At 55.5% G+C, this 24,690-nt stretch overlaps 1 protein-coding gene across 4 annotated transcripts in view; it reads left to right on the forward strand.

The window, feature by feature from the left end:
• Positions 1 to 24,690, forward strand: part of SH3PXD2A (SH3 and PX domains 2A) — a gene marked incomplete at both ends in the record, with an annotated part of 227,730 nt that overhangs the window by 169,559 nt on the left and 33,481 nt on the right. For 2 of the 4 annotated variants that reach the window (XM_080823066.1, XM_080823068.1), the window contains 2 exons: positions 1,253 to 1,297; positions 7,573 to 7,704. In XM_080823066.1, coding sequence (XP_080679192.1) covers positions 1,253 to 1,297; positions 7,573 to 7,704 — 177 coding nt within the window. The remainder of the gene's footprint in view (positions 1 to 1,252; positions 1,298 to 7,572; positions 7,705 to 24,690) is intronic. The other 2 variants (XM_080823067.1, XM_080823069.1) reach the window with 1 other exon arrangement.

A 24,690-nucleotide genomic window follows, 5' to 3' on the forward strand; every position in this document is an offset into this window, starting at 1 on the left:
TTCAGCATGAGGCTTGGTGTACAGTAAATGCTACGTAAACTTTTGCTGCCGTTAAGGTTGTCTTTACCGTGTGTCGTTGGGTCAGGCAGCCTTCCTGACCAGCACTGGGTGCCTCTCAGGCTTGCAGCTCAATGTTTTGTCCCTGCTGCAGCTGCAGCCAACGCTGTGCTTCTTTGGAGGCAATGAGAAATTCAGCAGAGAAAGCACCCGCCTCTCTGATCCCAGACCTGGTTCAGTTTCTGGCTCCGCTGCTCTGGGCTTGTGGGAACTTGGGCCGGTTTCCTCTCCCGTAAAATGGGGTGAAAAATGGAGACCCACCTCAAGGGATTGTTACAGGCAGTAAATGAGTCTGAATCCTGGAGGTAGACTGTCCATGCTTATTACATGTTGGCCCTCCGATATTTTAGAACTGTTCCCCCCACTGACTGAGCCAAGAGCTTTCTGCCTCATCACATCGCACCGTCATGTGTTCTTTTAGGTTCTTTGACTTTGCTCCTCCCTCTTGGCAGGAGGATCACTTCTAACCTCATTTCACAGATGAGGAAACTGAGGCCCAGATGAGACATAGTTGTCTGGGCCTGGGACAGAGCCCTCATCTCTGATGGTCACTAAAGGTCCCCATCCTCCTGGGATCGAGACGGGGTATTTTAGAGAATCCAGAATGAGGCTTTCTTCCATTCTTCCCCGACCTGTCTTCCTCACTGGGTAAGGGCTGGGACTAGGGCTGCACAAGACATCAGAGCCCGGCGGTGAGGTGCCTCACGACTGGAGACCGGCCCTGGGCTCTCCAACTCTGAATGTTTGAGGTTCCAGGTCCGTGCTGCTGAGCCTGCTGGCCTGGTGAGGTTCCTCAGAGCCACCGGGCCCTGTGGGGACAGCCACCCACCCACACAGCCAGAAAGAAAGGTCCAGGCTGCTTTCTCCAGCCAGTGATAAGCCATGGGCCCCGTTCCAGGCAGGGATTGTGTAGGATTCTCTGTGCTCCAGAGGATTCCTGCATTTCGACAGACACCTCATTATCCCCATCCCAGCCGGCTGGGTCCCAGCGCCTCTGTAATCACTCAGGCCCACGCCCAGCAGCCAGCCCCAGGCCAGGAAATCGCTCCCCTCCCCTCCCCCGCCTTCCGCTGGGCCCAAAGCGGCGCCTGCGGCCACTTGCCCCATAGACCTCCTGCCTGCCTAACGGTTCTCTCTCCTCCTCTGCTTCTCCTCTCTCTCCTGCTGCTGCTTGCTCCTGTGGGGGACTCGGAAGTGTGGCTCTCCAGCTGGGCTGAGTCTCCCAGGAAGGACGTGACAGGTACTGCCCTGAGTGTGTGTGTGCGAGCATGTGTGTCCTGGGCACGCACGTGTGGGCGCCGCTGGCCACATGCTTCCCTGGGATGGGCCGCGGCCCCTGGTCGGCAGGCTGGCCGTCCGCTGGGCCCCCTCTAGCCCTTCCCCTAGCTGTACTCACTGCCCTCCTTTCAACCCTCTCTAGGCCTCAGGTCCAGGCTCGGAGCCTTCAGTGGGTGATGGCCACAGAGCACCGTGTGTAGACGAATACAATGTGGACAGGAGCGTGTGTGGGTTGGTCCCCCGGCTCTGCCGGGTGCTGGCTGAGTGAACTTGACCTCCCTGAGCAGGGCTCAGCCGCCTCCCAGGGAGCCCGGCACGTGGGAAGCACTCAGGCGATGGCGAGGGGACTGTTGCCTTGTATGCTCGCTCCGCTGGCCGTCCCGGTGGGGAGGGCCCACCAGAGATGGTCAGTTTCACTTTGGGCAGTTAACGTGGGGCAGAGAGCTGAAGCCTCAGACCCCGCAGCCTGGTTTCCAGTGGTCCTCACCGGGGTGCTGCAGCAGGGCAGGGGAAACCTGGGACTGGTGTCGCAGCCTCCGTGCCCCGAGCCTGGAGCAGCCTCTGCCTCAGCGGCCTGGCCGGGCTTTGGGCTGCCTGGCCTAGGATGGGCCTCAGGGACTCGGGCCTGTGCCTTGTGTCTAGGTAGAGCTGGGCCAGGGGTCAGGGGCTTTCCTTCAGCCTCTGGTCTTACAGGACAGTGGCGGGGAGCCCTAGACAGCAGGGTTCTCAGCTGCTGCAGGGAGATAGTGGCCCACAGAGGAGTGGGATTTCCAGAAGTGACTTCCAGGAGCCCTTCCATTTCTAAGAGTGCTAACGCAGGCATAAGTGCATGCACGTACACACACACACACACACACACACACACACCCCAACACCCATTCTGCCCAAAGCTGGGAGCAGAGATTCAGGCTCCGGGGCTGGGGGCCTGAGGCAGAAGGGTCAGAGGTCAGAGGGGCTGGGCCAGCCCCAGCAGTCAGCCCAAGGCTCAGCGCCTCCCCACCACAGCTGTGGACAGGGAAGGGGAGGCCCACGTCCTGGGAGGAGAAAGGCAGTAGGCAGGAGGACCCCTTGCCTGTCCCAGGCTCCTTGCAGTCCTCCTTCTGGTGCTGTCTGTGACGAGGGCCCGGGCCTGACTAATCACTGGGCTCCTGTCCCTCTTTCCCCTCTCTACGAGCCAGCGAGCCAGAGCCCACTTGGCCTACAACAATACATTTTATTCATGAAACGTATAGCCTGGCCGCCCAGGGGCCTATAGAAAAGCCGGCAGGCCAAGTCCAGCCTGGGAGGAACCGATTGTGAGGGGCGTGGAGGGACCTTTTGTGTGGTGCCAGGGTTTGGGGGGTCCCTGAGAACATGGGGAGTCTGGGGCGGGGGCCACCACAGGGCTTGGCTTCTTAGGACGAGCCCAGCTGTTTGGAGTGAGAGGCTGAGGGGAAGCAGTGTGGGCCCGGGGAAAACCAGCCAGACTAGGAGTTGAGGGCTGGAGTCTTGGGCAAGCCGCCAGCTTGCTCTGGGCCTTGGTTTCCCCACCTGGAATGTCAGAGAGTGCATGAGACGGGAAACTCAGAGGTAAGGGGCTGATGTGGGGGATCCTTGAAGATGAGAGTCCTGGAGTTGCTCAGCCTGGCCTCCCCGACCGGAGTGGGCCCAGGGTGCTCTGATCTGGCTCTCCAGCTGGCGACGATCCCCTGCCAGCAAGGAGGTACAGTTAGCGGGAGCCATGTTCTGGGGACACAGCCATAGCCACCCTTTTTCTGGCACCTCTGGCCCTTGCCTTGAGCTGCCTGCTTGTTCTGAGGTTGCAGGGGAACTTGAACCCCTCCTGCTCCTCCCCAAATCTCCCATTTCCTGTTTGCTTTATAAATAGTATCTCAGTTTACATAGGGCATTAACCCTGTCACCTAGTTCCATGCACAGAACAACCCACAGAGGGTAGGTACTGGTACTGTCCCTGTTGACAAACAAGGAAAGTGGAGCTCAGAGAGGTTGAGCATTCCTCCCAGGGTCACAGAGCTAGTCTGGGCAAAGCAGGACTGGACCTCAGACCCTCAGAGTTGAATCTTCTGCTTTTGCATCATCTCAGGCAACTGAGGCCAGTGCCCTGTCCTATGGCACCAGGCCTGGGGCAACTCTCATCAGGGAGACTCTTGTCTAAAGCACATGGCTGACTGGGACCCAGCACCCCACAAACATATCCAGCAGAGGCCAGGAATGAACACCATGGCTGGAGTAAAATCGGGGGTCTCCTGGAGGGTCAGAGATGACTGGGGAGAACTGGGGTTGGTGGAGGAAGGGAAGGCATTCCAGGCAGGGGGAACAGCTAAGGCAAAGTCTTGGAGGTAAGAACCCACATAGAACAGTGTGGTGGGCACATGGTGCCCTCAGTATGTATGTTGACTCATGAACGTGGCCTGGAACAGGGGGGTTATGTGTTAGGGAATCGGGGAGCTCAGGTTGTCAGAAAGACTGAACTTGAATTTGGCCTTTATTCCGTAGGCAACAGGGACCCATCGAAGGTGTTGGAGCAAGGGACTGACTTGGCAAAAGTCTCATTTAGAAGTTTAGGTTGGCAGGCAGAATCAGGCAGAAGCCAGGGGTCCATCCAGGTGGTAGTTGGAGGAATGCAGGTGTGGGGAAGGGCTCCAGGGATCTGCCAGAGCCCGAGTCCATCCAGCTAGGGGCTCCGAGTGATAAGGGGCCCATCCCTGGACGAGACTGTTACAAAGTCCCCTTCCAACCTGGGAGGGCCTCTCCTCTCTAGAAGAGGTATAGCCCTTCTCTGTGCCTCTGTCAGACCCTTCCCATCTAGAGGCTGGAGGATTCATCCATGGCCCTGCCCCTCCCTCCTCCTTTGGGCTGACTCCTCCAGCCCCCAATTTTCCAGGCCTTGGCTGGGAGGGGATCCAGAGCAGCCTCTGTGGGATGACATCACCCACCGGCCCGCCTGCCGAGTGCTTTCTCATCTGGATACCTGCTCGCAGCGCACGCCTGCCCGGGCAGTCCTGGGCAGGCAATGTCCTGAGAGGCAGATGCCAGAGAGAGGGAGCTGGGAGTCTGCCCGTGCTGGGGGAGGAGAGAGCAGCCAGGAGGGCAGAGTGTCTGTGTGTCCCTCTGTCTGTCCCACAGCCTTTGGGGCAGCCTCCAAGAGGTGCCACTGCCTGTCGTCCATGCTCTGGAATCCCTAGAGAACATTCTCTTTTCTACCTGGGTCCCAAAATGTCAGTCTTCAGAACGCTTAGGCCAATTTTCCAAGGGGCTGGGAGGGCCAGGGCGGCGGGGGCGGGATTTTTCCCCTCTTTGAAATCTTGCCTCAGATTTCCTTGGCTTGGATTAAAGTAAGCTAAGGTCTCTCCACTCCCCAGCACCCCAGCTTGTTCTCTCCAGCAGCTCCTGGGCACAAACTCAGCACTCCTTGCTCTTCTGTGCCTCTGTTTCCCCATCTCCCCTTTCCCCCTTCCACAGTTGTCTAGTTTTCCCAGATGTCAGAGGTGAGGCCCTGCCTGGTTTAGCTCTAGTGGCTCAAAACAAACCACTAAATCACTCTGTCCATCTGTCTGCCTGTTTGTTCATTTCATTCATTCATTTTGCAAACACTTGCTGAATGCCTACTACCTAATGGGCCCGGTGTTCTGCTGAACAGACAGACATAGCACCAGTCAACAAGGAACCCACACTCCAGTCTAATGAAAACAAGGCCAAGGCCTGGGGATAGGTTGAGGCAGGGTCCCTCTGGGAGCCAGGGATCAGTGGGTCTCTGCAGGTGGCATATAGTAGGGAAGTTCAAAACATAAGCTACCCCCTATCTGGTGAGTGTGGGTTTAAGTCCCAGCTGTGTGACCTTGGGAAAACTTACCTTCATAAGCCTCATTCTGCTTACGTATAAAAATGGGTCTCTAACAGAACCTACTACGTAGGGTTGTTTTGAGGATCCAACGAGACAACAAAATGATGTGGTCAGGTGCTTGGCATCGTGCTGATCCATGAGTGAGCACTGGAGGGTCTGCTGGTAATTGTCGGAATCATCTGGGCTCTTGGGATTTGGAAGCTCTCTAACTCACTGGGAACTCCACTTTTGTTTGTAGCCTGAGTTTGCCTTTCCCACAAACTATAAAGGGAGCCCCCGTATCTCACAGTGCAGGAGCTGGGCCTTTTTGCCTTAGGTTCACTGAAGAGGGGCTCTTGGCCACAGAGGCACTGCCATCCCCCCAGGGGCACAGTGGGAGGCAGTTGCTGTCAGCTCAATGCCCAGCGCTGCCCCTCTCCGGCTGGCAGCGACAGGCGCAGACCTGGCCCCATCCCCGCAGAGTGGGCTGGTCCCGCTGCCCAGCTGTTGGTTGCATTTCTGCCTGAAATCTGATCCCAGCTCTGGTGGAGCTGCCTGGGGCTGTGCGTGTGCAGATCCATGTGGCAGGGCTCAGTGGGGACAGGGTCCCTTCTGGGGCTCCAGAGGACTGAGCTGGGGCTACAGGGCCCACACCTCTTGGGAGAAAACCGAGGGGCACTAGGTTTCTTTCCTTCCCTTGCTCCCTGCCCTGGTCTAAGCAGTGCCTCTGCCCCCTGGCTGCACCTGGGAACCACGGGGGAGGAGGGAGTGTCCAAAAAATACCGACCGTTAAATCTGGACCTCTGGGGGTGGGACCTAGGCTTCTGTGGAGCCAAGTAGAAGATCACTGTGCTAGAAGAATGGGTGTCTGGAAACAGAAATCATAGAGGCAGTTCTTTAATGGAAAGAGAGATGGGCTTGAACGTAAAACCCTCCGTGAGTTTGGTTCTCTTCATAGCAGCTGTGTGTGCGGAGGCAAGCCTCTTGCCTTCTCTGGGCCTCTGAGTTGGCTTTGGTGAAATGGGAAGGTAGAAGGGTTGTGGTGAGGATAAAACAGGACAGGCTACGTGCCTGACACAGAACATGTACTGAGTTGGACTCGGATGTGTAAGGAATGTTACTGTAGGCCAAAGTATCAAGGGAGCCGTAGGGAGCCTAGGGACCCTCTCAGCCATTTCTATAGCCATGTAGGTGGTGTGAATCCCCTAGCCTTCCAGGAGATTGACAGATGTATAGGGTGGTAGACACACAAAGTGTGCTAGGAATTCCCTTTGAGCTGTGGCTGGTCTGGGATGGCTTCCTGTAGGAGGTGACCAATAGGTCTCTGGTTTATGGTTCCTTTCAGCTCCTAGCAGGACATGCCCTGTCTTAGATGTTTGTCCCCACCTCTGGGGGCCTCTAGCCCATCTGCCCTCCTTCTGCAGAGCCCCACCTTTTGACCCTTCAACTGCCAGGGGCGGCTGGAGGCTTCCCAGAGCCTGACCACAAAATCCAGCACTAAAAGGTAGAGGGCTACTGAATCAGTCTCCATGTGGCCAGAGGGCAGCAGCCAGGCTGGAGTGAAGCTGGCCTCAGCCTCGTGTGTCTGCACCAGGCCCCTGCTCAGTGGCAGTGCCGTGGTGAGCCGAACTTGAGGAAAAGTTGGCGGGGGGCGGGTTGGGCTCGCCTGGCTGCTGGCGCTGGGACTTTCTTCTTGGGTTTCAAGTAAACAGTCTCAGCCCTCCTCCCCCTCCCCTGCCTCCACCCCTGGCTCCTCATTCGATGGGTCTCATGTGTTTCTATTTAAGGGTTGCGAGTAAACCCCAGTGATTGGCGGCCTCAAACCTTCTTGACTTCTCGCCTGGGCCCGGGCTGTGGAGACTTCTCTCCTGCTTGCTCCCTCTCCCTCCCGAGGGGAGGACCGCTGCCTCTCTTTTCCTCTGGGTTCACAGGGGCCGGGGGAGAGGCACAAGCCCTCCTCCCTGCCTTGCCTTTCTTTCTCTTCTCTGCTCGGCCTCAGCCCTCATGGGCGGCCCTCCCGTCCCGCCCCTGCCAGCCGAGGGGTCTGGGGAGACCACGTCTGCACCAGGCCTCTCCTCCCGCTCGCTCGTGCCGGGCTGTGCCTGACTCATCGCAGCGGCGGGCTCTTCCTCTCCGTTTCCCGTTTCCCGGGGCCTCCGCCTGTCCCCAGCTGTCCCCCCCCCCCCACTCCAGCCCGGCTCCCCATGTCCCCCGGTCCCCGCAGCGCAGCGGGCCGGTGTGGGGCCTTGCTATATGGCCTGTCTTTGGGGCCCGGCGAGCTGCGAGCCCTGGCTACGGGCGGCCCCTCGGAGCGGCGCTGGCGACGGAGCAGCCTCCCCCGATGGACAGGGGGCGCCCCGGCCGCGGGGCCATGGCCGGCCGCTGGCTCACCGCGTGCTTTCTGCCCTCGCCAGGTGCCGACACCAACGCCGAGCCCATGATCCTGGAACAGTACGTGGTGGTGTCCAACTATAAGAAGCAGGAAAACTCGGAGCTGAGCCTCCAGGCCGGGGAGGTGGTGGATGTCATCGAGAAGAACGAGAGCGGTGAGTACCCAGATGGGCGGCCTGGCTCCCGGGATGGGCTGACAGAGGGACAGACGGACAGATGGACGTCTGGCTGGTTTTGTTCTCTCCCTCCTCCCCCACCTCTGCAGCTGTACGTTATTTCCATCTGGTAGGGGAGAGGGCTGAGGAGGCCAAAGTTTCCCCTGTTGGTTTGGGCCGCAGGCCAGCACTTTGCCTGGTGGTGGAAGAATGTCTCCCCGGCTCGGGGAAATGAACCGGCTTGTGGGCACGCAAGGCCAGGGCGGTAGAAGCCGGTACAATGGCCCAGCCCCTGTTCGGCGGTCCCCGTGCCCACCAAGGCTGCAGGGAACGTAGCTCCTGGCTCAGGGACGCCTTCGAGTGGCTTCCCCTGTTGGTGCCATCTTCCAAGCTAGGGTCCCGGCCGGGGCCAGAGAAGCCAGCTAGCTGGTGGGGAAGGCCGGCCATGATGTCAGTGTGGGGGCCGCGGTTCTTGGGCCCCCCGCGGGCTGTCTCAGGAAAGGCTAGGCCTGTGGGGTTTGGCTAGCAGCTGTCTGGTGAGCTGACTACCCCCTGCAGAGCTGAAGGCCACCAGGACCTGGGAGGAGGATCCGGACGGGAAGAAGGGGGCCACGGAGGGCCCTATGGCCTCCCTATCATTGGGAGCTGAGGCTTTGTCTCATCTGGGGCCCCGCCCGTGGTTCTCCAGGAACTACTAGTTCCACGGTCCTCACCGGGACCACAAGTGCAGCTGGCATCTGTGCAGGTGGAGAGAGGAGGGCCTGAATCAGTAAGTGTGAGCTGCGTGAGACGTCCATCAGCAGTTTGCCCACATGCTGCTGGGGCTTGAATTGGTTCCTGGGGTGTTTTGTTTTGGTTTCAGTTAGCTACAGGGGAAGTTCCCCTGTGCCAGATCCTCTTTGGGCAGTGTTTGGACGCTCCCAGAGGGGAGGGGCCTGTTTTCCTTTTCCTGTCCTACTCTGTTCCCTTCCAATATTGTGAGCCCTGAAAGGAGGGGAGACCAAAGGATGATTGTACCCATACTACAGATAGAGTAACTGAGGCACAGACAGACTGAGGAGACGTGAGTCCTCTGAGGGCAAAAGCAGAACAGGGACATTCCTGGACCCCCAGTTCCTATGCCTGTGGGCAGCAAGTTGCTGTAGAGATGCTGAGGAAATCCCAGCAGACCTCCTGGGGGAGGTGAGCTCAGGCTCCTGCTGCAGAAGGCTCAGGAACTGTGCTCCCTGAGAGCAGTGCTGTGATGCCATCTTAGGCTGGACTCGTGGCCCTTCTGGGTCTGGGGTTTTCACAGACCTTTCAGAGAGGTCAGGCTTTGTCCTTGTGCTTGGAGTAATGGGCAGGGTAGTTGGCAGAGGCTGTTGCCGCCCAGCAGAGCCACACCCCTAGCCTAAGGCCTGAGCCCTTCACCCCAGGTGCCCACACTTGTCTCCTACCTGCACACCTTTGCCTTCAGCCTTTGTCCTCGTACCAGTCCTACCTACCTGTCGCCACCCCTCACCCCGCCTACCCCCTACCCCCGCCCCCAGGAAGCTAGAGTTGTCACAGGGGCCTGGCTCTGGAAACCCTGAGCACCTCCAGACCCAAAGGAAGGGATCTCTGATGGTGGAATTGGAGGCACCAGTGGAGAGATAAACGTTTTGGAGCTTGTTCCGAGGGGAAATGGTCTCACTTCTCTGTATAAGGTCAGGGCTGCTCAGAAGTAGTGTTCTGGCTTAGAGACCCTCCTGCTCCCTCCCCTGCCTTGTGTCACCAGCACAGCTATTGGCCCCCAAGGTTCTGGGCACCAGCCACTGGCCAGGGTGGAGAAGACCCCCCCACAAAAGGAAGTCAGCATGCTCAGAACCTCTGATTCCCAGGGACGTCCTCCCTCTACTTTCCCACCCCATACCCAGGATTCTAGGGTTCCTTGGAAGCCTTGCCTAGTTGGGGAGGGGGAGTGGGCGGGGCTTGACACACTGAGGGCCTGGAGAAAGCATAGAGACCCCTCCGCTCCTGAGGAGTCCCTCATGGCTCTGTGAGGGGCTCAAGCAGCCTGACTCCGAAGTCTGACACCCAGACCCTCTGAGAGAGCTACTGTCCCCGGAAGCAGAACTCTGCCCACCACCTACCGGCTGGGTGGCTGCAAGTCCCTTAATCCCTCTGGGCCTCAGTTAACCCTTCTGTACAATGGAGATAATTTGGTGGCTGCTTAGAAGGAGGAGTTGGAGTAATGACCTCATGAGCCCTCTTCCCAGTTCTGAACTGCCATGGCTGGGAGCCTCTTTGGGACCCTGGGTGTCAGGTAGAGAGAGCCTCCCCGAACAGGTCGTCTCTCCGTCTCCAGGACTTTTGTATCTTTGCTTTTGGTGGACAGAGCTGCTCGGCAGCGGATGTTTGCCCTGGGACCCTGGAGTGCTCTGTCCGCCGTGCAAACCCACACTGTCTGGTGCTGGCAGAAACCAGGGGGCCTGAGGTGAACCACCAGTTTAACCAGAGAAACTAAGTGGGTGGAGGGGAGAGAGCAGGAGGACCAAACTGCAGATCCCTGGGACAGTGGTTTCGCAGTTCATGGAAGCCCTACGGCTGAGGTGGGGGAGGGGAGGTGTGCTGTGCATCCTGTAAGCTGGCTTTGGAAGGAGTGGTGACTGAGGCTTTTGAACTCTGTAACAAAGACCCAATTGTTAGGCCTCTGACCTTGGGACGTGGTGGGCGTGTTAAGGCATTTCCACTCCCAATAGTTGGGGCACCATCCCCACCCCCCAGGGCCTTGCCTTGCCCACGGAGAGCGGGGACTCTGCCTGCGTCCCCTTCTCTGGAGGCCAGAAGTCCCTAGAAGATCCATAGAGGGGTCCACCAGCCTCTGGCTCTGCAGGCTGGGACCACAGCCTCCGAGCTGTTGGAAGGTGTGGTTGTGCCAGGGCTCTGTGATCTCATTGGTCTAAAGAGCGATGTGTCTGGAAGGCAACTCAGAGTCAGTCAACTGTAAACACCTGGTGCCACGGGTTATGTCTCATTTTATTAGAATCAGGAAATGACCCCACGCGGTAGAAGGCTCTTTAAAAATTTTGTGGCTGAAGCAACAGGCTGAGCGGTTAAGTCATTTTCTTGGAGTCCAACAGCTGAGATCTCTGCCATCTACAGAGGACGTAGCGGGGGAGCGAGAATGGACTCATCCCCAGTAGGGTCACCATGAGTTGGTGACACTGCAGGCTCGGGGAGATGACCCCAGGTCTCCGTGGAACAGCCTTTGTAGAAGGATGGCTCTGTGTCCCGCCTTCCAACATGGTGGTCATAAATTGTGGGAATTCAGCTTGTTAATTATTCCTTTGAACTTGGGGCCAGGCCACAGCTGAGAGGATCTGATATGTACCCAGCACTGAGGACAAGCCTGTTCCTGTGAATGTAGGTGGACAGAAGTCATGGACTCCCAAAGTGTGACCTGAGTGGCTTCAGGGAAAGCCTTTTTGACGAAGCAGTGGGCCTGGGGCTGAACCAGAAGGTCCTCCTTTTCTCCATTCATGAACACGGGCACATCTAGCAGAAAGATTGAACAGCTTTGCTTGTTTGGACAAGCCACTGTCCTCTTGGCTTGGGAACCCCTCCACCTTTCCCACAGACAGCAGTACCTGAGGTGCCCGCTTTGTGGGACATTCTTAGGCCTCAAAGACCATATTGGCTTCAGCTTTAAGCAGGTACAATCTGATCTGACATCTGGCAGCACAGTGATGGCAGGATCCCAGCTACTCTGGTCTCTCTGTGTGGAGCAAAGCTTGTCTCCAACTTTCCAGGATTGCTTCCTTCTTCTTAGGACTAGAGGCCCGGGGAGGACATGGGGCTATGAGTCACCACATGCTCATTCTTTTCCTGCCTCTGCTTTCCTTCTCGGAGTCTTTGTTTCTTTCCTGGCCCCAGCGTGAGAACACTGGGAGTTCTTACACTTCCTTGGAGGCACAGAGCTATAGGACTAAGACAAAGCATTGTGCTGGCAAGGAATTTTGAGCTCCACTGGTCCATCCAGGTGAGAAATTGTACAGGTGAGAACACTCAGCCTTGGGGCGTTTACACATCTCCGTCCCCTCCAAAATCAATGCTTTAGTCCCAACTGAATAGCGAGCAAAGGACAGAAGTCCACTCAGACTTGCTCAAGAGACTCCCGAAAGGCTGCAGAAAAATCTCACCGAACCTGAGGTTGGTTCCAGCCTCACAGAAACCGGGAACCAAAGAGTGGTCCGAGCCAGCTCAGCCTTGCTTGTCTCTGTCTTGCTCTGGGGTGTACCAAGTAGAGGGAGAGCCCCCACACCCCGCCCCGGGAACTTTTCCCTGCAGAGCAGCCTGCCTTCTCCACTTAAAACAGCAGCCTGTTCACCTGCTGCTTGTCTGTCAGGCCCAGACTGCAGGGCTTTTCGGTGGAGGTAACTGCCACCCACTCACTATGGCTTCCAGTTCTCTGAGTTCAAAATCTGAAGTTCGAATCTCAATCTGGTTGGTTCGTGGCTGGCCAGTGAGTTGGCAGATCTTCGATCAGGTGTCCTACCCCAGGCCCCTCAGCTGTGTCCGGGAGAAGCCCCGAGGGCATAAGCATGGCTGCCTAGCCAAGCTCCTCAGTGGGGGCTGTGGGAGAGCAGGTTTGAAAGAGAGGAGATCTCGAGGGGTAAGGTACCCAAAAATGTGCTGAGCTGCAAACCAGGTTACGTGTTTTGCAGCTGCGTGTGGGGTGGAGAAACAAAGAGTAGGGAATCTGAACACTAGGTTTAAGATCTAATGCTACCCTGACTTTGTGAGGTACGTAGGAATCCCTTGGTTTTCTGGTGAGTATAAGGGCATCAGCGATGCACAGTGCGTGGGCGTGTCTAGAGGGGGCAACTAAGTAACCGTGTATTGTTTGACAGAGAAGACAAACTAATAAGCTTTCCTCTCAAATTTGTGTGTCGTGATGGTGCTTTTGTACTGTCAAAGATAATGCATTCTCCAGCCTTTCGTGTTCTGTGGGTTGGAATCTTTTTAACATGGAGGGATGGATGTCTTCTGTAACTTTGATATTTCCTGATAAACATTGTTACAACTCATTCTGTGTGGGCTTTTTATAAGGGAGAAATCTATTTACATGGCGTTGATTTATCCAGGCGTTTGTTCACTTCACAATTCTCGAATACCTCCTTTGTCCCAGGCCCCGCGCTGATGGCATGCGTACCCAGAAAGTTCCTGCCTTTCTGCAGCTTAGACTCTACTCGGCGTGAGCATTCTGGGTCCTTAAGGGACAGACTGTACTGTGAGGCTGGGGCAGCTTCTCCGACTTGACAATGTCTTCCGTGGGCTTCTCTGAGGAAGCTTCTGTTTCATCTGCTTCAATTTTGGGCTTACTAAGGAACCACCTGATTGCTCATTCAGACTGCCAAGCTACCCTAGAAAAGAGCTATCCCGATAAAGACAGGACAGGCTGTTTCTAGAAAGACAGGTAATTGTAGCCTGCATTGCAGATAAGTCAGCTCACACTCTTAGCTCTGCCACAGTCTTTTAAGTTTGGTTCCGGTGAACCAGCCGCCATCTGCTTGTGGTAACTGGCCCCTGTGAGGTCTTTGCCAGCTGTCAGACAGCCTGGGTCCTCTGACCTCTCTTCTCTTCCCAAGTATGGCGCGTGCGTGTTCCTGCTAAGTCAGCCTAACCGGCGATTGCAAAGTCCATTCTGGTCTAAGACGGTCTCCAGCGTGCAGTTGTTCCTGCCTCACGAACCTGGCTGGATGGGTAAGTGCCACGGAGCATAAATCCTGGCGCAGAAGCGGGCATCCTAATTCCGCCTGGGCCCCCTGAGCCCAGCTTGCTTCACTGCAGGCTCGAAATTATTTTAAGAACGAGATTGCAGGGTAGCCTAGCAATGAAACATAGGGACTTCACCTTAAATAAGCCTGGTTTTCATCTCGACTTGGTACTGGCTAGTGGCGAGCCTGGGAAAGTTAGTTGGGTCTTCTAAGCATCCGTTTCCTTCCATGTAAAATGGGGATAATTGTGCCTACAGCCAGAGGGTTGATGTATGCCAATTCAGAAGGGATTCAGTGCTTGGTGCGGGGCCTGGCACTCGGTAAGTGCCATGACAGGACATGGTGGTTGCCAGGAGACTGCTGGACAAGGGCAGCCCCACCACAGACTGATCTTGGGGCCCATGGCAGGCCAGTTTTCCTCTTATGGCCTCAGTTTCCCTGTCGGGCCAGAGAATGGGTTGCACTCGTAGTGTCTGAGGAGTCTCTCAGCCCTCCTGGTTTGCAAGGTTGAGTAGGGCAAGCAGGGACTTACTGTGAGCAGTGAAGCCCTGAAACCATGTTGGAGACCAGAGTTGCACCTTTGGAGCCCTGGCTTGGGTGGCTGTCCTTGCCCCAGCCCGTGACAGGAAAAGTTGGAGACAAAAGTCAAATTCCCACTGGCAACCCAGAGGCAGTACCTTCACAGGGCTGTGACCTTCAAGCAGGGCTGAAGGAAGAGGAGTGGCTCACCCACGACCCCTCATACTGGCTTGACGTCACCCCGTGGCTCTGTGGCAGGGCACAGAGCTGAAGTATGGGGGCCGGTGGGGGCCTCGTGGGAGTTGGAGGCATCAAGCTGGGCCTTGGAGCGGGGAGGGGGTGTAGATGGGCTGAGAGGTGAAGGAGTTCCAGGTCCCCACGAGGGGATACCAGGTGGAGGGCTGGGCCTGCCGGGGTGACATGGCAAGGCAAGTGTCTGGCCGCCTCCGGCAGGTGCATCCTGATGAAGAAAGGGGACACTGGGCCACAGTGGAGCAGGGAGGAAGAAGGAGGCTGCGGGAAGCTGATGAGCCAGAGAGGGATGCAAGCATGGTGGCACTTGAAGCAAGTGGTCCAGCTGGGGGGAGGAGGGCAGCAGGGGAAAGTGTCTCTGAGAACTGGAAATCACTCCTCGAGTGAGATTGGCATGGGCTGTCATCAGGGAGGTGTCCAAGGGCTTGTCAGCACTGAGCATGGCAGGGGCCAGCCACCTGCCTAGAGCCAGCGGCCAGACAGCTGGGGGGTGGGGGTGCAGGGAACCGTGGCCGCCAGGGCACTGCTGTGTCTCTCCTCCCCCTGCTTGGGTGGGGCCAGTGGGGCGGCCGGTCACTCTGACCACATGTTGGACCCAGCATGTCCTGAGGCCATTACTCTTAAACGGCAGTTTTGGAGCAAAAGGTGTGTTGTAGCAGCAACCTCAGAAATCCAGCTCAAGGGCCCGAGTGATGCCAGCTGCCCCCCTCTCCACCCCAGGGCAATGCCTAGCTGCCTTCCACTTTGGGGGCGCAAATAAGTTCACACTGAGTCTGTTCACGGGCGTCTCCAAAAGACTGCTTTTCTGGGCTTTTAAACTACACACTGCCCGGACCGTAGCGAGGCTCATCTTCACGTGATCTATCGTCCCTAAATCCAGGCTAGTTGACTAAGTGCCAGGCTGGGGTCAGAGGCGATGAGGCCAACAAAGGCCCACCCTCCTGGGGCTCCCATGGAGTGGTGAGACAGTCACAAGGAAACCAGAAAAATAACTTGAGATTTTTGCAAAGTGCCGTGCGTGAAACGGGGCCCTTATGACTGTGAATAAGCCGGGGGAGGAGGTGATAGGGTGCGGCCAGGGAAGGGCTCTCTGAAGGCCTTCCCTGCTGAAAAGGCCCGGAGCGAGCCCAGGAAACCAAGGGCTCCGGTTGGTTTGGGGAGGGCGGTGGTGAGTGAAGGCAGATAAGTAGGTGGGGCCAGGTGGGACCAGGCCTAGGCATGTGGTTCTAAGTGTAACAACCACCACATCCCAGTTAGGGGTCTTGCAGTGTGGCCAACGGGTGACCTCCCTCCCCTCCCTGGACAAACCCCAGCCCAGGAGCCCAGGGAGCAGGCACCACTAGGTGTACCCAACATGCATGAACATACGTGGCCTTTGTCGCTGGTGGAAGTGACAGGTCTCCCCGTGTGGCTAAAGTGTGGGGAAAGAGCTCCCCACACAGCATTCCCACCACCCTTACATAATAGATTTCCACCCTGCGATTGTGGCACTTTCTGGGGAGTATAATTTGTCAGGACCTCAGGGAATTTGGGTTGAGAAATCACCCCTTGTTTTTCCCCAGATGATCCCGCAGCCTTGTGATAGTATGGTCTCAGCACTTGGGTTTCCAGTAATCACTCGTGGTAGCGGGCTTGACCGCCCTCCTCTCTATCAGCATCTTTTCAGATTCCATAACCTCATCCTCTGCGTTCCCAGTGCTGACCCGCACTCCCTTGTCACATCACGGCAGGGGCAGTCAGGGTGACCCAGTTAAATCAGTCACCCTGGGAAGCTTGGTGGGAACTGGTGTTCACTGGGACTAAGTGGAAAGCTGCTTGTAGCTCACATAACGCCCAGCATCACTTCTACGTACATTGAAAATGTGCCATATGGAATTCTTGGGGTTTTTTTGTTTCATTTAATTGTTTCAGCCCCAATTCCACATTTCCCTTCTGAGCCAGGCACTTTTTAGGCTCATGCTAAAATATATTTGCCTCCCCTAAGCTTTTATTGGACTAAATTGTGGGGAAGTGGCCCAGGCTCCACGGGAGGTGAGAGAAAGCCAAACTAAGAGAAAGAGTCTGCCAGGGACTGGCCATAAAGTGAGCAAGCCACGAGTAGGATTTTGAAATTGGTGCGCAGATCCCTTTCTCCTGTTACCTCAGGCCCACTAGCATTGCCCTGAGTGGCCCTTGGATCTCCATGTCCCAGAACCTTGTGTTTTAAGGGACATTCTAAACACAGTGGTCTGAAGCCGGCAAGTCTTCTCTTCATTCCCCACTGGGGCCAGGTGAGCAAGGGGTGTCCTTGAAGAGGTTAAGGCTGCCTGGGGACTGCCTGCTCATGCCCGCCCGTAGGGGATATGGGACATTTTTTTCAATGTGACTTCTTTCTGAATCAGAATATTTTATGTTTTACAAGATACAAAACCATGCAGTTTGTAGAACTTATTGGTAAGATGAAGGGCAAATGTTGGCATTGTCTCTTAGAGGCGGAAATTGAAGCCCAGAGAGGTTAAGTGACTTGTCCCAAGGTTGCACAGTGGGGAGGTGGGGTGTGGACTTCAACACAAGCTGTTTGTCCAGTTTTTGGAAATCTGGATGTTTGCACAACTCGTGCTTGTGGATTTTACTTCTTTAGGGAACCAAGCCCCAGAGTGCTCTGCTGTGTGAGCTCCACAGACCACAGAGAGCAGGAGAACAGAGATCGGTCTTGCTAAAGCCTTGGCTGGAATAGGAGAAAAGTGGTCAAAAGGGAAGTTTCCTGCAAAAGAGCTGTGTGCATGTTCCAGGCTTTGGCTCAGCCTGGTCCGTGGCCAGGGCTGGACTGCATGAGTAGTTGGATTAAGGGCATTTGTGAAACCTGCTCACCAGGGCCCTGATGGGCAGGACCAAGGGTGTGAGGGTAGAGTTGGGCAGGGCCCTAGCCCACTCTGCTTCCCCCCCCCTTTTTTTTTTAAAGATTTTATTTATTTATTTGACAGAGAGAGAGAGAGATCACAAGTAGGCAGAAAGGCAGGCAGAGAGAGGGGAAGCAGGTTCCCGCCAAGCAGAGAGCCCAATGCAGGGCTCAATCCCAGGACCCTGAGACCATGACCTGAGCCGAAGGCAGAGGCTTAACCCACTGAGCCACCCAGGCACCCCTCTGCTTTCTCCTTTGTCCAAATAAATAGACCTGTCCCAGCCCCTCCCCCTCACCTGGCCAGACCTAGGGAAGAATGGGCATCCTGCCTCCTTCCTCCTCCCCCACGACATCTCTAGTCTCAGCCCCAGTTGAGTGGCCTCCTCCGTGCAGGGAGTGCTCCTAGATGGTGTGGTTTGCTTATTCCGTCGACACACATGGAGCTTTCCTGTGTGTGCCCTCTGGTGTGCCTAGCACCAGGCTGCAGCAGTGGACCAGAAGCAGCCATCCCTATCTTCCTGACGCTGGGGGGATGGCGTTCTAGGGCTCCCTCTTACCTGCAAGATACAGGTCCAGATGGAGCACAGTGATCATTTTGATACGTACCTGCCAAGTGTGAGGCGGACAGCACAGTGTTGCTGGGTTAGGCGGTATCCCGGAGGGGACAGGAGGGCAGGACCAGAAGGCTGTGGGCTTCTGTGTATACTGTCGGGTTCAGGAGCATCTGCGTTCCATGGTCAGGAAAGTCTCCTGGGGAAGTTGGGCTTTGAGCAAGTTGTGGAAGGAGGAAGGGACTGCAAGCTGGGTGAACCAGGGTGAATCAGAATGACCCTGCCAAGGCGCAGAGGGTGGGCCTGGGCCAGCGTTATTGGGCCACAGCGCATGAGGCGGCCTACGAGAACGTGTTCATCTAGCAATGAGCAGGCTAAGGAGGGGTTTCAAGGGCCTTCAAGGGCCCCAAAGGTCAGGGGAAGGAGAGCTTTCCCCCTTCCTTTCCCACCAAGCTGAGGGAGACATTTCTGACCGAGTGCCCGAACCTCTCCTTTGTCAGAGGAAGAACAGAGTCCAGCCAAGGGAAGCCACATGCCCAGCGTCACACGGCAAGTTCAGGGCCAGGCTGTGGCATAGCTGTGCACCGTGCCTGCAGCGGTAGCGGTCTCTGAGGCCTTGCCGCCCTCTCAAGGCTGGGCACACCCCAACTTGCCCCCGACTGACTGAGGCTCCCTGACCCTGGGCCCTCTGCCTGAAAGCTAGAACCTAGAGGCTCCGAGGTGCTTCCTACACGGCCCCGACCCTATACCTCTGGACATTGAAACAGACTGATTATTCACACATGGTGACTTCCTTCCTGCAAGATCATCTTGGAAGCCCCAATTTGAGAATACGGACTCCCCGCCATTGAGCAACGCCCCTTCTCTGGGCTCCCCCCTGGCTGGCAGTGGGTCTCCCCCCATCAGACCAGGGGCTGTGCCCTCCTTGGCCCTTCTTACTCCTCCCCAGGAAGGTGTTGAGACTGCTGTTGAGGTTGGCTGGGCCTCCAGTTCCGGGCTTTCTGGACACTCTTTTCTTGTTTGTTTTCTGTTCTCCTAACTGGCGCCCTTGTGAGGCCGCAGCCTCCTCTCTGCTCAGCGTGCTCACCGTGCTTAGAGCTGCTGTGATCGGGACGCACCCACAGCAAGGCCTGGGGTCTTGGGCCCTGCACCAGCACCTGCAGTGTTGGCTACAGGCTTCTCCAAGGCCCAGCTCAGCCACGTGGTCTCCCTGTGCTCTGGGGGGGGGGGGGCTTTCCCCCAGTCCTAGCCACCCATGTCTTGCTCGAACCACTGGGTTAAGGGATTGCCAACTTGGCACAGTGGGAATGGGCCAGGTGCTGGTGTACCCTCATGGAAGGAATGCCAGGCTTTGTAGAAGAGGCTCTCCAGTCAATCTAGGTTCCGAGCTCAGTTACCCGCTAACCAGGTGACCTCACACAAGTCACTTTACCTCTCTGAGCATCATCTTTCCTCACTTACAGAATGGAAATGGGATGAGGAGTGAAGATAGTGGCTGCAGCTGTGTTCCAGATACCAAGCACCCCATTCCCATGACCATTGTGCTTTTACCAAAGCCAGGCAAGAAGCAGGCCTTTCATCTTCATAGTTCCAGAGCTCCTAAGGTCCCTTCTAGCCCCCGGGGCTCCGAGAAAAAGCCAGTTTCAGCTTAGAGGGAGCAGGTGAGGGGAATTTGACCATGTTGGCAAGCCTTCAGCCAGCGATCCTAAGCAGCCAAATGGGTCACTGGCTGCAAACATGGCTGGGTTTGTAATGATGATCACAGGGCTCGTGGGCTCCTGGACACCTTTGGAATGGGCTTCGTAAGGCCAAATGCTTTGCAGATTAAATTTCCGGAGAAAGAACAGCTGAGAAAGCCTTGAGCTTTGCAGAGCTGTTTCTGTGCTATATGGCAGCAGAAAGAGGGGTGTGTGTGTGTGTGTTTTCTCCCCTAATAAAAGGAAGGGGGGTAGGCAAAAGAGGACGGTGGGCCAATCCCGCCAATCCCAAGCCTCCCTCTCCCCTTCAATTTGCATCAGCCAATGGGACTGCGGGTGCTGCTGTGTTTTCCAGGCTGGTGCTGGTAACAGAAGGAATATGATTAGTGTTATGGAATTTCATGGTTGGGGTTGGGGGTGGCTTCTCCCGCTCCCCCTTTTAAATAAATGTTTTGAAGAGTTGCCCTGGAGAACTGCGGAAAGCAGTGGCTGATGGACGTTTTTGGTCATGTCAGGCGAGGACAAGATTATCCAAGGGAGCAAGGGTGTCTCTCGCCTTCAGCCTGCTGCTGGGTTCCAGGGCCGTCCTGCCAGAAATCGAGCAAGGGGCCGTAATCACAAACAGGCCAGGATCAGTTACAACCAGAAGTATTAGTTTAGACTGTTGGCTTTGATGGGGAAGAATGCAGTTTTCCTCGCCCCTCCTCCACTGTCCTTCTCAAGTTAAACAAGATCTGTGAAAGCAATAGTTCTGGGATGTAAAGAGAGGCCAGAATTCCAAGGCCCAGCAGAGCGGGGCTCCCCCAGCCTCTGCTGATGTTGGGACGGGGGTGTGCCTGGCCTGTTTCTTCTTGGGTGAACTGGAGAAGCCCAGACTCACTCTTGTCTGCCTAGGGCATCCTCACCTCCGTTTTGCCCACCAAAAAGGTGTCCTTGACCCTTCTGTGTACGTAAGCTGGGATTTTCTGCATATCTGTGGTGTACCCAGCACCATGGGGAGGAGAGGGTAGGTGGGAATGTAATGAAAATAGCTTTAAAAAAAAAAAAAAGAAAGAAACTAATGGAGCTCTCACCACTTCTAGCCCTGACTCAGCCCTGGGGCCCCCTCCCCTCCCTCAACCAGCACCTCCTGGTTGAGCACCAGATCTGCTCCTTCACACTTGGGGATAAATAGTACTGCTCCCTGGAGTGCGGACACCGTCAGGGGTGTGCTTCCCCTGTCATTGGTAATGGGAGCAGAACCAGGATTGGCCAACACCTAGACCTCCTTGCCAACAGGGCAGGATTTTAACTGACTGCTCCTTGGAGGAGAGGAAGGAAGTTGACCTCATCCTTGGGGCTTTGCACGGGGAGGATGAATGTCCAGGGCTCCTGCCCCAGTGCCTCCCTTAGAAGGGTTTAACCCCATTCTTCTGCCTCCCTGTGCAACCAGATAGACTCCCTTCCTTGGACTTCGAGGGCCTCCACTGTTGGTGGGGCCCAAGCATCTTGGTGGCGCTGTTGTGGCAGCTGGCAGCAGGAGGGTTCTGGATCCCAGAGGCCTAGCCTGCCTTCCCTAACCTCCATCTCTCAGCCTCCATGGGGCCATCCCAGCATCTCAAGGCCCTTGGATGAGAAAGGTTTCAGGGTGGTTTCAGGGGTAGGGGGCCTGAATGGATTCAGAGGCTGGTTGGGTGGGACGTTCACATTCTAGGCTGAGGGATAGGCCAGAGCCGGGGGGCTGGAAATGATGACGATATTACTCACTCACTGGGGGGTGCCTTTCTAGCCTGCCATGGCTGAGGGTTGAGTCTCCACTGAGATGTCTTGGGCCTGTCACTGCCAAGACTTATTCTGTTAAAGGACAGAGATCTTCATGGCCCACCCTGACCCCCAGATTTCTGTTATCTTACTCTATGTAGGCCTCCCTACCTGAGAACCACTTGTAGGATGGAGTCTGTCCTCCAAGGGCCCTGAAGTCCGTAGGGTGACCCCGTGGAGGCTGGGAGAAGACCGTATGGAGGAGAGGCTAATCCAGTGACTTCCCATCTTCCTACCCCATCTCTCCGCCATCATCTACCATGGTGGCACCTTGATCAAAGACTGGCCCTCATGCAGATTGGAAAAACCAAAGCAAGCAAACAAGCAGAGCTGAACAAGGAAGACTTGATCATGCAGCTGATGGTCGAATGGGGAAGCTTCCCCTCTTCTGACCCAGCTGAGGGGACTGTGGTTGTTGCTATGTCACGAGGCATGCGGGTGACTGTCTTTGAGTATTGGGGCAGGTGGCACCAGAGACCGTCAGGGCGAAGGCAGGAAGAGCTCCATCACTGGCTGGTGCCCATGGATGTCAGTCACACTGCTTGACCAGTCTAGAATGACACACGTGGCCCTGGGGGACCTCTGGAGCATCTGGGCTAAGGGCGTATCTGTTTTGAGCATGGCCTTTTCTCTTTGGATTTGAGTAGGGTCTGTACTCGACCACCTCTTAGGAACTAGCAAGACAACATGGTACCCAGAGAGCAGGAGAGAGACCGAAAGGGAAACAGGACAGGAAAAGCTCAGGGAGAGAACCTAGTCCTAAATTACTACCAACCTGGCAGGGGTTCCAGGATGGTTATCCCAGTATCCTAGTGTTTTGGGCTCAAGTTATTTGCTGCTTTCTAGAGACCCTTAATATCGGAAGCTATAAGAAGGGTGAGAAAGGGACAGCTAAAGCTTCTCCTGTGTGTCAGGCAATGAGCCAAACCCCTTTCTTCCTGTAACCACCACCACTGCCTTATAAAGCACAGGTATTGTGACTTCCATTTATGAGAAAGCTGAGGCCCAGAGAGTTCAGAAAATCTGCCACCTTCTTCCCTGGACACTCTGCTGCCTCCTGGTTAGTTCTCTCTGGCTCCCCAGGCACTTGAGTAGGGCACCATGGTGAAGGAAGCTGTTTGTGGCCCAACCTTCTCCCTACCCACCCTCTGGGGTTGGAGGCACCAGATCTCTGGGGCTGCCCCTTCCAGAGCTCCAAGTTGTGTCCATCAAAGAGGAGGGCTCTGTGTTTTCTGTAGGCCTGGTGGAGGCCTGCACCAGCCAGTGGGGCTGCTTTGACCGGGTTTGCCACCAGCAGCCCGGCCCTCTGCATTCCTCTAAGAGCCTCACCCAGGGTGTGGGCTTGTCCTGGTGCCTGGCCTGTGGGACCTCCCTGAGCTTAGCTCTTCCGTTCCTGTGAGGGGAGAGGCCCAAATGGAAATGACCCAATCAGGTATACAAGCAGTCTGCGAGAGAGAGCTTCCTGGTGGGAATGTTAGCCTTCTGGGTAATCTCAGGCAAGAGATGCAACAAGCAACAAAAATCTCCTGGTCTCAGGTTCCTGGGGGCAAATCCTCCTAGGTGAGCCACAAATTTGGGGGACTGGAGGAGGGAATGCCACCCAGGGGCTGCTTTACACTACCGGACTTGATCAGGGCAGAAGGCCCCAGGTCAGAGGGAGGAGGGCTGGAAAGAAGCCCACCGCAGACCCTGCACAGACCTCAAGAGTTGGACTGGAGAGCTACTTGAGGATAAGGAAGCAGGAGACACTGCAGTGTGTGGTTGGAGAAGCCAAGAAGAGAGGAGAAGTCTTATGCACATGTATCACGGCATTTCATTTTCAACAACATTTACTGAGCCCCTTCTTTGTCTGAAACACAGAACCCGACCAGGGCTTGAGAGGATGCCAGGATGAGCAAGCCTTGGCCTTTGTCCCCAGAGAGCTCTTGGTCTAGCTGGGGGAGGCAGCCAGCACAAACCTAAGGTCAGAGTGCTGGGTGAGCACAAGGGCAAGAGAGTGAAATCACAGCTGGCAAGGATTCACGGGAACATGGCAAAGGCAGTGGCTTTGAAAGACGGGGCCTGGGCACAGCGACTGATGGATCCAGGAAACCCACGCTTGTGGGGTCTGCTGGTTGTGCACAGTAAGAGCAAGATAGAGGGCATTTCCTCCCAGGTTGCATGGAAGGCTTGTGTTCAGAATCTGCTCTGCCATTGGGGAGACAGTATGTGGCCATTTTGATCCTCAGTTTCCATCTCTATAAAATGGGGGTGACATTTGGAAACCCATGTTGTGGTTACTGGGAGGGTTGGAAAAAAATGGTGAAGTGATGTATTCATTTTCTCTTTCCTGATAGATGAGGCGGGCCACTGTCCAGTCTGGGGCAGTGAGTTGTATCAGGGAAGCGGGGTTAGGAGTTGCTTGGAATAATAACCCATCTGCCCCCATCTACCTACAACCCCTAGACTTTTCAAAGCTTTTTTCCCATCTGTTATTTCAGAGTGGCTCTCTAGGGCTAAGTAGGCCAGGCGGCTTTGTTTCCATTTTTCAGAAGAAGAAACTGAGTTTCAGAAGGGTAAATTGTTGGCGTGAGACCTCAAAGCTTGCTAGCAGCCAGGCTTGGATTTGATTCAAGGGGCTGCATATTCTTAACCCAAGGCTCCTTCTGCAAACTCAGTGTTTCCCAGAGAGTGGGTCCTAGAAACGTGTGGTGGTCACAGCATTAAATGGCATGGAATCCCGTCACAAGAAGGTTATGATCTTGACTTCTCTTTCACTCCATGTTAGGTCAAGGGTAAAGTGTCTGTTTGGGGCCTCTGTGTTGTTAACATTTGTGGACATTGCCTGCTTGTTTCATTGTTTGTCAGAAAATCTGGCCGTAGCCTTAGTGTCTTGCTAGAGCTCATCTTACTATCTTACTGGAGGTCTATAGCAATGTCATTTCAGTGTATGCATTTTTCCACTTATCTATCTTCTGTTTATGCCAAGGAATATTGGCTTTCCGTGTCATGTAGCATAGGAAAATGCCTTTTTTTTTTAATTTTTTTTTTAAGATTTTATTTATTTATTTGTCAGAGAGAGAGAGAGAGAGCACTGGCAGACGGAGGCAGAGGGAGAAGCAGGCTCCCTGCCTAGCAAGGGGCCCAATGTGGGACTCGATCCCAGAATGCTGGGATCATGACCTGAGCCGAAGGCAGCTGCTCAACCAACTGAGCCACCCAGGCGTCCCAGGAAAATGCCTTTTTCAAAAAAAGATTTTATTTGTTGTTTGTTTTTTTGTTTTGTTTTGTTTTAAAGATTTTATTTATTTATTTGACAGACAGAGATCACAAGTAGGCAGAGAGGCAGGCAGAGAGAGAGAGGAGGAAGCAGGCTCCCTGATGAGCAGAGAGCCCGAAGCAGGGCTCGATCCCAGGACCCCGGGATCAGGACCTGAGCTGAAGGCAGAGGCTTTAACCCACTGAGCCACTCAGGCGCCCCTTTATTTGTTTTTTTGAGAGAGAGTGAAAGCGAGAGAGTTCACAGAAAGAGAGGAAGAAGGAGAAGCAGACTTGCTGCTAAGCAGGGA

The sequence above is a fragment of the Martes martes genome, assembly GCF_963455335.1.
Source record: "Martes martes genome assembly, chromosome: 14".
In the NCBI taxonomy this organism is placed as follows: domain Eukaryota; kingdom Metazoa; phylum Chordata; class Mammalia; order Carnivora; family Mustelidae; genus Martes; species Martes martes.